At 38.8% G+C, this 12,233-nt stretch overlaps 1 protein-coding gene across 1 annotated transcript; it reads right to left on the reverse strand.

The window, feature by feature from the left end:
* Positions 1 to 8,776: 8,776 nt before the first annotated feature.
* On the reverse strand, positions 8,777 to 11,543 carry LOC145104002 (WD repeat-containing protein 26 homolog). Its single transcript, XM_079041285.1, has 5 exons — positions 11,348 to 11,543; positions 10,138 to 11,024; positions 9,946 to 10,047; positions 9,208 to 9,834; positions 8,777 to 9,113 (listed from the first exon to the last, which is right to left on the reverse strand). Exons 2-5 carry the CDS (start codon positions 10,930 to 10,932, stop codon positions 8,889 to 8,891), a joined length of 1,749 nt encoding a protein of 582 aa, XP_078897411.1. The 5' UTR covers positions 10,933 to 11,024; positions 11,348 to 11,543; the 3' UTR covers positions 8,777 to 8,888.
* Between the last annotated feature and the right edge of the window lie 690 nt (positions 11,544 to 12,233).

A 12,233-nucleotide genomic window follows, 5' to 3' on the forward strand; every position in this document is an offset into this window, starting at 1 on the left:
GATTGCAGTACCCCTCACTCGTCTGACGAGGAAGGGGGTGGATTTCCAGTAAGGCCCTGAGCAGCAGTCAACATTTAAGACCCTTTGGCAGATGCTTTGCTAGGCCCCAGTCTTGACCCTTCCAGAGGGAGTTGAGGATTTTGTGGTTTTCTGTGATGCGTCCATCACCGGCTTGGGAGCAGTCCTCATGCAGAGAGGACGAGTGATAGCTTATGCTTCGCGGAAGCTGAAGCCACATGAGACGAGGTACCCCACACACGATCTTGAGTTGGGAGCGGTGGTTTTCACTCTCAAGATTTGGAGGCATTACCTTTATGGGGTCCGTTGTACTATCTACACAGATCAAAAGAGTTTGAGGCATAGTATGGATCATCCGATCCTGAACATGAGGCAATGCAGGTGACTGGACGTAGTTAAGGACTACGACTGCAAGATCCTTTACCATCTGGGTAAAGCGAATGTGGTGGCGGATTCCCTGAGCCGCAAGTCGGATGGATCTTCTATTCCGAGGATGTGCATGAGGATATCTGTGGATTTGATTAGGGAGGCTCAGACTGAGGGTTTTCGAGATGACAATTGGAAAATTGAGAGGATCAGGGGTGAGATTACCAGATTTGTGTCTGTCAGTCGTGGGTTGTTGACCCATTGCGGTCGGGTCTGGGTTCCTGTGTCTGGTGGGTTCAAACAGATTGTATTGGAAGAGGCTCATTAGTCTCGTTTTTCTATTCATCTGGGGGCCACCAAGATGTATCGGGATCCTATATTGAGGTATTGGTGGTTGTGCATGAAGAGAGAGATCTTCTGGTATGTTAAGAGGTGCTTGACCTGCAGGATGGTCAAGGCCGAGCATCAGAGGCCACATGGCAAGCTGCAGCCTCTGGAGGTTCCCATGTAGAAATAGGAGTAGATATCGATGGATTTTATCACCAAGTTGCCGAAGTCGGCAAAGGTTTTGGATGTTATATGGGTCATCGTGAATCGATTGACCAAGAGTGCACATTTTCTGGCAATTCGGGAGAGCTCGTCGGCCGAGAAGTTGGCCGATGTGTGTATTCGCGAGATCATTGCTCGTCATGGGGTTCCGGTCTCTATTGTTTCGGACCGTGATGTTTGATTCACCTCCCGTTTCTGGCAGAAGTTCCATGAGGAAATGGGCACGAGGCTGCATTTCAGCACAACTTATCATCCGCAGACCGACAGCCAGAGTGAGCGGACCATTCAAACTCTCGAGGATATGCTGCGTGCATGTGTTATTGATTTTGGTTGGAGTTGGGACTCCTACCTACCCCTTGCAGAGTTCTCCTATAACAACAGCTTCCACTCTAGTATTGGTGCTCCGCCTTTTGAGTTGTTATATGGGCGGAGATGTCGTACCCCAGTCTGTTGGGGCGAGGTTGGTCACAGGGTGATGGGTCGGACTGAGGTGGTTCTGCAGACTACCGAGATGATTTAGCAGATCAGGCAGCGGTTGCAGACTGCTTAGAGTCGGCATAAGAGTTACGCCGACTGGCGCCGATCTGAGTTGGAGTTTCAGGTCGGTGACATTGTGTTACTGAAGGTCTCACCCTGGAAGGGTGTGATCCGCTTCAGGAAGAGGGGAAAGTTGGGTCCCCGATTTATTGGACCATTCCAGGTTATTTCAGGGTTGGCAAGGTTGCTTACAGATTGGATCTTCCGGAGGAGCTCAGTTAGATTCATAGCACTTTTCATGTTTCACAGTTGCGGAAGTGTGTGCTGGACGAGGATGCAGTGGTTTCATTGGATGACATTCAGGTTGATGAGCGGCCTGAACTATGTTGAGAGGCCAGTAGCGGTTCTGGAAAGGAAGGTAAAGAATTTGCGGAACAAGGAGATACCTTTGGTAAAGGTAAAGTGGCATCATCGGAAGGGATCTGAGTGGACCTAGGAGCCGCATGCTGAGATGCGGGAGCACTATCCGGATTTGTTCACTGCAGCAGGCTTCGAGGACGAAGCCTAGTTCAAGTGGGGGAGAGTTGTAACATCCCGACTCTCAGGTATGAGATTTATGGCTTAAAAGACAATTTCTCCTTTGGAACTCGTCGAGTTGATGGCCTCAGACTCGACGTGTTGGAAGCTCTCAACTCGAAGATTTGTTAAGAAAAACTCGACGAGTTGATGTCTGCTTATGAAACCCTAATTTTTAGGGTTTTGCACCCTATTTAAAGAACTTATGACTCATTGTTGGCCTCCCTTATCGTCCCCTCAGTCCAGAGAAACCCTAATTTGCGCCTCATCTCTCATTTTGAGTGTGTGTAAGCTTGGAGTGTGATTTTTGGTGCTCTTTTGGAAGGAACTTGAAGCTTGAAGTGGATTGATTCAGAGGAAGGCTTTAGATCGGAATTTTCATTGTTGTTGCAGTCATTCTGAGGTATAAAGTCGATACCTTGACCATCCCTTTGCTATATCTCTTCATTTGAAAGTTTATGGCCATTATTAACCCATTTTGGGACTATTCTGGGATTTAAGCATGTTATGAAGGTAGGACTTCAAATATGGGCATCTCATGGCCTCCATGGACTTAAAGTCGCCAACTTTATCAAGTCTCGACCCTCCTTCATGCTCTAAGTCCTTTAATAAGCTTGATTTTAGTGTTTTAGCCTCTTGATGCCGTGCATGGACGTAAAGTTAACAACTTTACGTGGTATTTCAGTTCTAAGGGACTAGATTTATGGTTTGTGGCACTAGATCCGTTTGGGAATTGGTTGAATGCTTTAAGACTAGGAGAAACTCAACGAGTTGCCTAGTCAACTCAGCGAGTTGAATCGGATCTTCCCATTTTCTGGATACTGTAGAAACTCGACGAGTTGGTTCGGGTTTTTCTTGTTTTCTGAAGTACTGAAGGAACTCGATGAGTCGATAGATGCACTCGACGAGTTGGGTCAACATGGACTGTTGACCTTGACTGTTGACTGTTGACTTTGACCATGGTTGACCAAGTTTGACTTTGAGGGCATTTTGGGTATTTGGAGGTTTTGATAGAATGGTTACATGGTGGTTGTAAGCTGTTGAGTCTGGAGTTGAGTCTTAGAGTTGGATTTTACCGGTTCAGCACTACTTGAGAGGTGAATTTTCCTCACTATACTTGCGGGTCAAAGGCACCAATTCCGGCCCAACGGATTGATATTCTGTCAGGCGTGTTGCTATGCTGTTATGATCTGTTAAGATCGGTATCCTGGTAGATAGGATGATGTTATGCTTAGTGGCCTGTTGGATCTGTCTGATCGTCTGTAGACTGTTACTTGATTATCTGTTATATGTGCACATATTTGATTGGTGGTTGAGGCTTCTCTGCTTTGTGCGTAAGCCAACAGGCCGGGGCATTCCAACCCGATGGTTGTGGGCCAAGGGTATTCCATCTCGAGGATGATTGGACCCATAGTATGTTAGCATTCCAACCCGATGGTTGAGGGTCGGGGGTATTCCAACCCGAAGGTTGACTGGACCCATAACATGTTGGCATTCCAACCCGATGGTTGATTGTGCCATAGTATGCTGTTATTATACGTGTGTTGTTATTGTATTGGTATTTTGGGGGAACTCACTAAGCTTTGCGCTTACAGTTGTGGATTTTGTTTCAGGTACTTCGGATGATCGTGGGAAGGCGAAGGCTTGATCGTGCACCTTCTCGTATTTTATGTTATGATTTTTGGGATTACTCTGATGACAAACTATTTTGAAAACAATTTTTAATTTATGGTGGTTTTTGGATGTTTGAAAAAGTTTAAAATTTTTATGAATTTTATGGATGTTACACATAACATAACATAACACGTGGGGCTATTCGGGGAAACCTTCTTGAGCTCCGGTTGATTGTACACATCACATTCCTCTTGTGTTTATTTGGAAACAATTTTGAATATTTTTTTTGCAGATCCTTAGTTTGAGTCCGAAATCACACGAATGCTCATCCAGTTCGATCAAACAAAGGCTCTGATGCCAACTTGTAACGTCCCAAAAATCAGAGTAAAATTTTTCATTTTTAAAACACAAATCCATACGTCCAAAAGTTACGTTATAATAAGTCTAAACATCGAATCAAACTATCAATCAACATAAACTGTGGGATGATGTGTACAATCACCCCTTCACCTTTCCCTGTTCATCAGAAGTACCTGAAACATTGAAATCCAAATTGTAAGCCAAAGCTTAGTGAGCTTCCCAAAATACCCCATAATAAAACAATCACATATATAATACAAGCATGCATACAGGGTTTGTTGTTCCTTGACCTCAACCCAACCATACTGGGTTTGTTGGTTTATAACACATAGTAGTAACACCTCAACCCAACCATCCAGGGTTTGTTGGCATATGGCCTCAACCCACCCATCCAGGTTTGTTGGCACTTGGCCTCAACCTCACCATATCGGGTTTGTTGACTTCCAGTATCAACCCAACCATACCGGGTTTGTTGGCACGCAGCCTCAACCCAATCATCTATATGTCAACATATACATAACAATTCACACATAATTATCATATCAATCCTACACCCTAGTGTGTGTGTGTGTATATATATATATATATATATACATAATAAATGGGCCGACCTTGGTGCCTTAGACCCATTGTCATAGTGAGAGAACTCACCTTTCAAATCGAACACAAACTGAAATAAGTCTCGACCCCGAATACCGGCTCTACCCGTCACCTATTATGAAATTCATAATACAACCTTAACTAATACTAAATTATCCATAATACCCTTCGGTTAAAATTGGTCAAACTCAATAAACCGGTCGAGTCAACCCAACCAAGACAACTCACTCTAGTACGTGGGGGCGTACTTCGATCTTACGATGGGCGTTCTCGGTTGCGACCAAAACAGTCGGGGGTCTGACCGCGTACGCACGACGTACCGACTGGTACGCCCAGCTTACGTAGTTGAATGTTCTTAACTAATTAAGGACTTAATGCATAAGCCTTTTTCGACTAAACTACATATCCAAGTCTCATATGTTGTCCTTGACCATAAAGTTTCCAACTTTGTGGTCTTGCATGGCCCTAATGTGCTTAATCACTAAAACCCCAACATCTTAAGCCATTAATACCATCATACTCATGCATGGGGAGGAACTAAGGTTCAAGAACACAGTTTTATCATTCTAAGCCTAGAAAAACGTCCAGAAGGACAACCCATTTGCTCTATAGTATGCCATGCACAAGAAGGCCATATTTGGGGACAAAATTTCATAATATCAACATACAACAAGATCTATCAACTTAATCACCAAGGTATGAACTTTATACCTTCTGCAGGTTGAGGATGATGCAATACCTTCATATCCAAGCTTGCTTCTAGCTTCCAAGCTTCACCACCACATTCTTCTTCCTTTGAAACAAAAACACACTCTCAAGCTTCAAAATGCAAAAATAAGGCTAGGGTTTTCAAGGGAAAATGTTTCAAGTGATGGAGGCTAGAAATGAAATGAGGGCATTGGACTTAAGGTTCAATATATAGGGTCCAAACCCTAAAAATTAGGGTTTGTGTCCAGACGAAGTACGCCCTGCGTACTCAGATTACGCCTAACATACTCCTCAAAAGGGCGTCGTTTCCACTTAACCCCCTTACGCCCAGCGTACCATCTAGGTACCCCCCGCATAAGGGCCAAAACTGCCAAAATCAAAAACTAAAGGACTAGGAGAGAAATTACCAGGACTCGAGTGTAATAGTGATAAAGTCTCATATCAAGTGTTTGTAACAAGGACCCAATCTTCAAACCACGTATGTGTACAGTCAAGCTAATCCTTTACCCTTATTTATACCTGATGTACATGTAATAGTCATTTATAAAGGAAAAGGTAAGCACGAAGGTTAGTGAATTCCAACACATCATAACATTAGAAGCATAATACCCTACTCCTACTTATCATGCCTTTATAAATCATTCAATCATATATATATATATATATATATATATATATATATATATATATATATATATATATATATATATCTTAAACATCAAAATCACATAATTTTTGCCTATTCAGGAACACATCCTAAACAACACCCAAATGAGGACTTGGCATTACTGCCTTCGGTCCACAGACATGGCGTTTCTTCCTTCGGTCCCTCTGACTTTGCACAATGGCCTTCGGTTAGTCTGACTCGGCACAAGGCCTTCAGTCAATTAGCCTGGCCTTTCGGCCTTCGGCCTCAAACACATCCAATATAATCTATACAATAATGAACAACATTAAATATAACTCATACAACACGTATCACATTAACTATCAATCACATAGTTGCTAGTCTCACCCGACCTATAATAAGCATATAACACCCTAAAGTTGTGAAGAGATGAACTCACCTCTAATAGCGAAAGCACCCTCCAAAGTAGCACAATACTCCTTTACACCATGTCACCCTTGAACCTTCCTAATAATAGCAATTAGAGTTAAGATATGACTACTTTGATACCCCAAATATGCAAATAGGCTTATGGGTTGAATTTCAGATTTTTACATCAAATTACAGTCTTTTCAGGACCTGTTTTGGCCTCCTTAAACCCCATATTTTGCAAAACTACAACATTTGCAAGTAGTTCTGGTCAATACCTTTTCAGGGACTACTTACACAACGTTCATATGATTTTTCTACAAATTGTTATGATTTTTACAAAACTGCATTTCATAATAGCTCGTTTCGGACCATTATGTAAAAATGATGATTTTACCCTAATTAGAGTCATTTCCAGCTTCTGGGCAAAACTAGAGAAATTGAGAAGACTCATACACGCTACTTTGGGCACTAGTCTCGACTCAAAATGATGTTCCATGATTTTTCTATGATTTTTACAAAATATGGATAAATTGGTCCATTTCATAGCATTTCCAGCTTTGGTTATTAAGGGTTAAATGACTTCTTAACCCATTAAGTCATTATGAAGAATGATTATAAAGCTGGAAATCAGAGACCATCAAGAGTGGAGTAAAAAATGATATTAGGAGGTACAAGCTTCACCTAAAGTATGTCGCCAAACATGGAAATCCAAAGTACAATGCTATGTGGGTAAATCATGGACCAAGGCTTTTTGGTTTGTATTCAATCAATATCTCAACAACACAAAGGGATACAAGATGAGATCTAATCATCACACCCACTGCCATCATGGTAGTGGCAGCTCGACGGTGGGAGCCATGGCAATCACGGTGGTGACAAGGGTTTTCGACCAAAAGAAGGAGAAAAAGTAATAGGATTCAATCGAATACCTCTCTTTTTCTCATTCCCAACCGACGACCCAAACACACACACACACACACAAACACTGTAGCTTTTGGGCTCCTGGATTAAATTAGTCCAAGTTAAATGAGTTGGATCAATGTTAGCAAAAGAATGGCTAAAATTAAATTTACACAATTTACCCCTAATTTATCCCCTAATGACAAAACAACCCCAAAAACAAATTTCTTTGCATCCATAAGTTCTTGAATTGACAACTTTGGTCCTTAGAAAATAATTATAAAGCCTCCAAAACTCATTTCTTTATTATTATTATTATTATTATTATTATTATTATTATTATTATTATTAATGTTAGTTGTTTATTTACCTATTTATGTTTTAAAAAATACAACTATAACAAATTGACGAGAAATGAGGTTGTACATTTTTAAAATTTTGCTTGTATCATTTTACTTTTGAAACTTTTAATATAGACAAAATCTCATGAATGATCCTTTAGGTTTATCATTTTCCCCTGAAATGGTCCTTATGAAACTTTTTTCTCTGAGATGGTCCTAAGGAGCAAATTTTGCACACAAATGATCATTACCGTGGATGTCCGTTGGATGGATCCGTTTAAGTTGAAAGAATGTTGGATAAAAACTATTTTTATCATTTTGTGAAACTTGCTTAATGACTATTTGTTAGATTTTACAATGTAAATGCATTGATTTATTACAAATTTAACGGTGTAAATGCATTTCATCATCCAAAAGTCATTTTATAAATTTTGGTTGCTTGTTCAAAAAGAACGAGAATAGGTTGTTTAATTGTCGACGTTCTTCACCAAAGAAAGATATGAATAATCAAAAACTAATTACTAATAGTTTTTAATTTTGAAATTGTTATCTAACCATGTCTTTAAAGTTAACGATCTTCTAATATCTTATTTTTTGTCATTATGTCTACATGACCAACCTTCATATCATTTCCACATTTCACCTTCACACATCTTCGTTGGAAACAAGAACAAGAAGCTGTCCATCAATCTTTCCAAACAAAAAGAATGAGCAAAGCCTCTGTCAAGATCTCCAAGAACCACCACATGAACCACCACCACCGTCACCCCCACCACCACCACCAACTCAGCAGTGTGAAGCCCAAAGTTTACATCACTCACTCATCAACTTTCAAAACTCTCGTTCAAGAACTCACCGGAAACAATGGCTCACCGGAATCATCCATCCCGCCCACCATCTCTCCACCACCACTAGACACCGGAATCCATGGATTACAAATCAAACACAAAGATCAACACCCCCATAACAACCAACACACCACCACCAACAGTCAAGATTACGTCCCAGTCTTCGAAGATTCAAGTTGGTCAACCCACTTTGACCACACCAATTATTCATCCAACGATTTACAGATTGAAACAAACATAGACCCATGGCTCCACGAAATCGGTCCATTCGCTTAAACATGTTCATACATCAATCATATTTGTAAATTCTTTCATCGAATCTTTCGTTCTTTTTACATGTTTACGCATCAAATTTGTTTTTAGATCTTTTACAAAGTCAATCAAACGAATCAAGCAATAAAGTGAGCATTTCAAATTGTGATTATAAATATAGAAATATCAAGTTCATAAAGAAAGGAAACAACAAATGTATTATTATTATTATAGTGTTTTTTAACTTGATCCATTGCAATAATGAATGCAAGTTTTAGAGTTTGTGTCAGAAGCATGATGATGATGATGATGATGATTTAAGCCCCAAATCCTTATTGTACGATCATCACTAGCTGATGCCATGATATGTGGGTTTGATGGATTCCAACTCACACAGTTCACAGCACCCGAATGTCCACCCAATGTTTCTATGAGCTCCCCTGATCCTCTGTGCCATATATAAACCTACACACACACACACACCAACATGCTTTATATTTCTTTACTCATAATACCAATGTACTTATATATAACAAATTAACAAAATGTCAAAATATACTTGTGAATCTTCACTGCCACTGGCAATAAATGCTTGCTGAAATCCACCAAAGCAGCCTCTAACAATGAAGCGAGAACGTTTATAACCCCTGTACTTTGAAATAAGTCGAATATGGCCCTCGATACTCCAAAGATGTAACTCTTGATTTGCAAGACTAACAAGCAAGAACTTATTGTCTCCTGATAATGTGAAAGAAACTATGGATTGATCCTCTTTTATACATCTTTCATCTCCTGATTCTATATCAAGAATAAGTATTGAATTTTCCTTCCAAATGGTAATCAATTTTCGTTCACTAGTCATTTGTAGATCTGAAATCCTGAGAGTTTTTTGTCCCTTGAAACATTCCATCTCTTTTCCATCCAAATCCCACATTATTATGCTTTTATCTGTTAATCCTGAGATAACTGATTTCCCATCTGGAGACCAACAACAAGATATTGTTCCGATAATACCCTTCTCATAAACTTCAAGGCATTCACCAGAGGAAACATCCCAACGCCTTACAACTTCCTCTAAACCACATGTCAGGATTTGATCATCATTTGGGCTCCATGAAACACATGATACGGGTTTTTGATGCCCAATTAATGTATGCTTTAATGAGACTCTGCCATCTGGATTGACCTTTAAGGATCATAGAAAAAGAGAGTGAAGAAAGCATAGTTAAATAAAAGTAAGAAAGTGTAATCAAAAGAGATTATAAAATGTTAACAAGAGAAGAGAAAAAAATGTCACCTCCCAAATAATTGCAGAATGATCACTGGATGATGAGGCTAAGTATTTCCCGTTTTTGGAATATTGTAAGTACCAGACTTCATCATTGTGTTCTTGAAGAATCTACAATAATATCACGAAAGCTTTATTATCTGTGATTATTTAAATTACACGTAAGATTACTTGAAATGGAAAAGACATAAATACCCTAACCTGAACTGTTTGTGAAGGAATCTTATCTCTTCCACAACGATGATCAATGAACAATGAAGTTTCCCCAACCAAAGAGTTATGAAACAAACAAGAGTCACGTTGCAAGTCAAGTGCTTGTTCTACTAACTGTAACAACCTTCTTTCTGGTATCATCACATTTGGAGGAAATAGCTTTTGTAAATCCTCAAGTAACTCTGACCGAGGCTTTGACTTGGTCAACTCTAAACCAGATATTCCATCAATGATTCTAGGTGAAGGGGATAAAATGAGGGAAGAAAGCTCACGGACTCTTATGTTGTTTATTGAAAGTGGTGCTATCTCAGTTCTCAGTGTCTTCAAAGCATCCATTGTCTTTTCTCCATCAAGAAGTTCAAAAAACTTTTGTTGTAATATTATGAAGCATGCCAGTTTAATTATAGTTTCATCCACTATTCCAATTTTATGCAAAGAGGTTAAACTTTCATCCCAACTTCCATCAAGAATTTGTTGGATGAATACAGTAACTGTAGATGAATGAAAAGGTATTCCTGATTCTTGTTCAAGATAAGCTCCTGTTTTACTATACCCAAGAGAATACAATGCTTCTGTTATAATTCGAACAAACTCCACTTTTTTAACTCCCTTTGAGCCAATTACTTCATCATCATCTTGCAAGGCTAAGGGTCGAGCCATTGAAGCACTGAATGAGAAGCTTGAAGGTTCTTTTGGTAATTTTCCGTTTGAAAGACCTCTGTGATCTGTAGAGGATGCTTTCACACGTTTTGAGGGTGGTTCTTCATCCGATGCACCTCCCATGAAACGTGCAATCAGCCCATATATGACCACAATAAGAATGTAGTATGTTCTATGCTGGTTTCAAATGAAGTAAACTTCCAAATGTGTTCCAACTGCAAACATTTCAAGAACAATAAGTTAAAGGTTGATCGATCATAAAACTCTTTACAACCTACACATGGAGATGTATCACATTCATATTTAGAAGTTAGTAAAATAAACTTACTGTAATTATGATCGACTTTAAGAACACTCCAAAAAGGGAAAGTACCAGGAATTTCAATCAAGAGACAATATACACGCATATCAATCAACAAATTCACGTTGGAATATAACATATTAAATACAAACTAGATCTAGGTTTTTGTAATTGCAAGTTAGGTAAATAAAAGAGGGGGCAAGAAAAGAGAAATCAAGAGAGGGCGAGGATCGATACCTATCGATGAGAGAAGAAAACCCTTGTCGTCTCTGCAGTTGTAAACCGGCGATTGAGGATTAGAATTGGGATTTCCACATTTGAGTCTGGTTTCATGGGGAGGTTCTAGGCTCATAGGCCAAGGCACACACAACCATTGGGCTAAACCAATTTCACAAAATTCATGAGAATATAATACGAATTCAATTACTGTATTTGATAATTCCTGTGGAAATGATTATTGTATTTAGAGTGTTTAAAGGAATGGGCTATGGTTGTTTGGAATTTTAAACATCATTTTAATTTGTTTGATTATTTGAGGTTATACTTATTTGTAAGAAAACTAATTATGGAGATAAATAAAAAATTATCTCACATGTTTCTAATTTTAAAATGATTATTATGTAACTAAATTGTTAGAAACGGAAACTATTAACTTTTACAATATGTGACGAATCATAATATTATATTTCTTAAAAATAAATTAAATATCACCATAACTTTTGTTATTTTACATCTTCTTACTCAAATAACATATCAAATCCATTAATTATCTATTTTAATTTTTTCTCTTAGTTTTTTATATTCGTCTTATCTAAATAGAGAGATGAATATTAACAAAAGATATGGGATATTTGTTTTCTCTTCTTAAAATTTGCATCATAAAAACTTAAAGGTAAACTAAAAACCCTAAATCTAATATGCAAATTTCTCTTTTAAAATAAATTTTGAGCTATCTTTTTTTTTCGTCTCTATCTAATGTAAAATGATTATTTATTTGAATTCTTCTAGGTTTTTTATATTTTCTTATAATAGTTTATGGGACCCCACCCCCACCCTTCCTTTTTCCTCTTTTCATGTCCATGTAGTTATCAAGCCATAAAACTCCATGGATGCAATTAGCATG

Source organism: Lactuca virosa, chromosome 4 (assembly GCF_052849685.1).
Source record: "Lactuca virosa cultivar CGN04683 chromosome 4, Lactuca_virosa_CGN04683_v6, whole genome shotgun sequence".
Taxonomy (NCBI): Eukaryota; Viridiplantae; Streptophyta; class Magnoliopsida; order Asterales; family Asteraceae; genus Lactuca; species Lactuca virosa.

Excerpts from the sequence above, each read along its gene's own strand:
- LOC145104002 (XM_079041285.1), bottom strand. The coding sequence starts at position 10,932 with ATGGGAGGTGCATCGGATGAAGAACCACCCTCAAAACGTGTGAAAGCA. Across the intron at positions 9,835-9,945 it reads ATTCTGCAATTATTTGGGAG|GTCAATCCAGATGGCAGAGT; the intron begins GTGACATTTTTT and ends TGATCCTTAAAG. Across the intron at positions 9,114-9,207 it reads GTGGCAGTGAAGATTCACAA|GTTTATATATGGCACAGAGG; the intron begins GTATATTTTGAC and ends GTGTGTGTGTAG.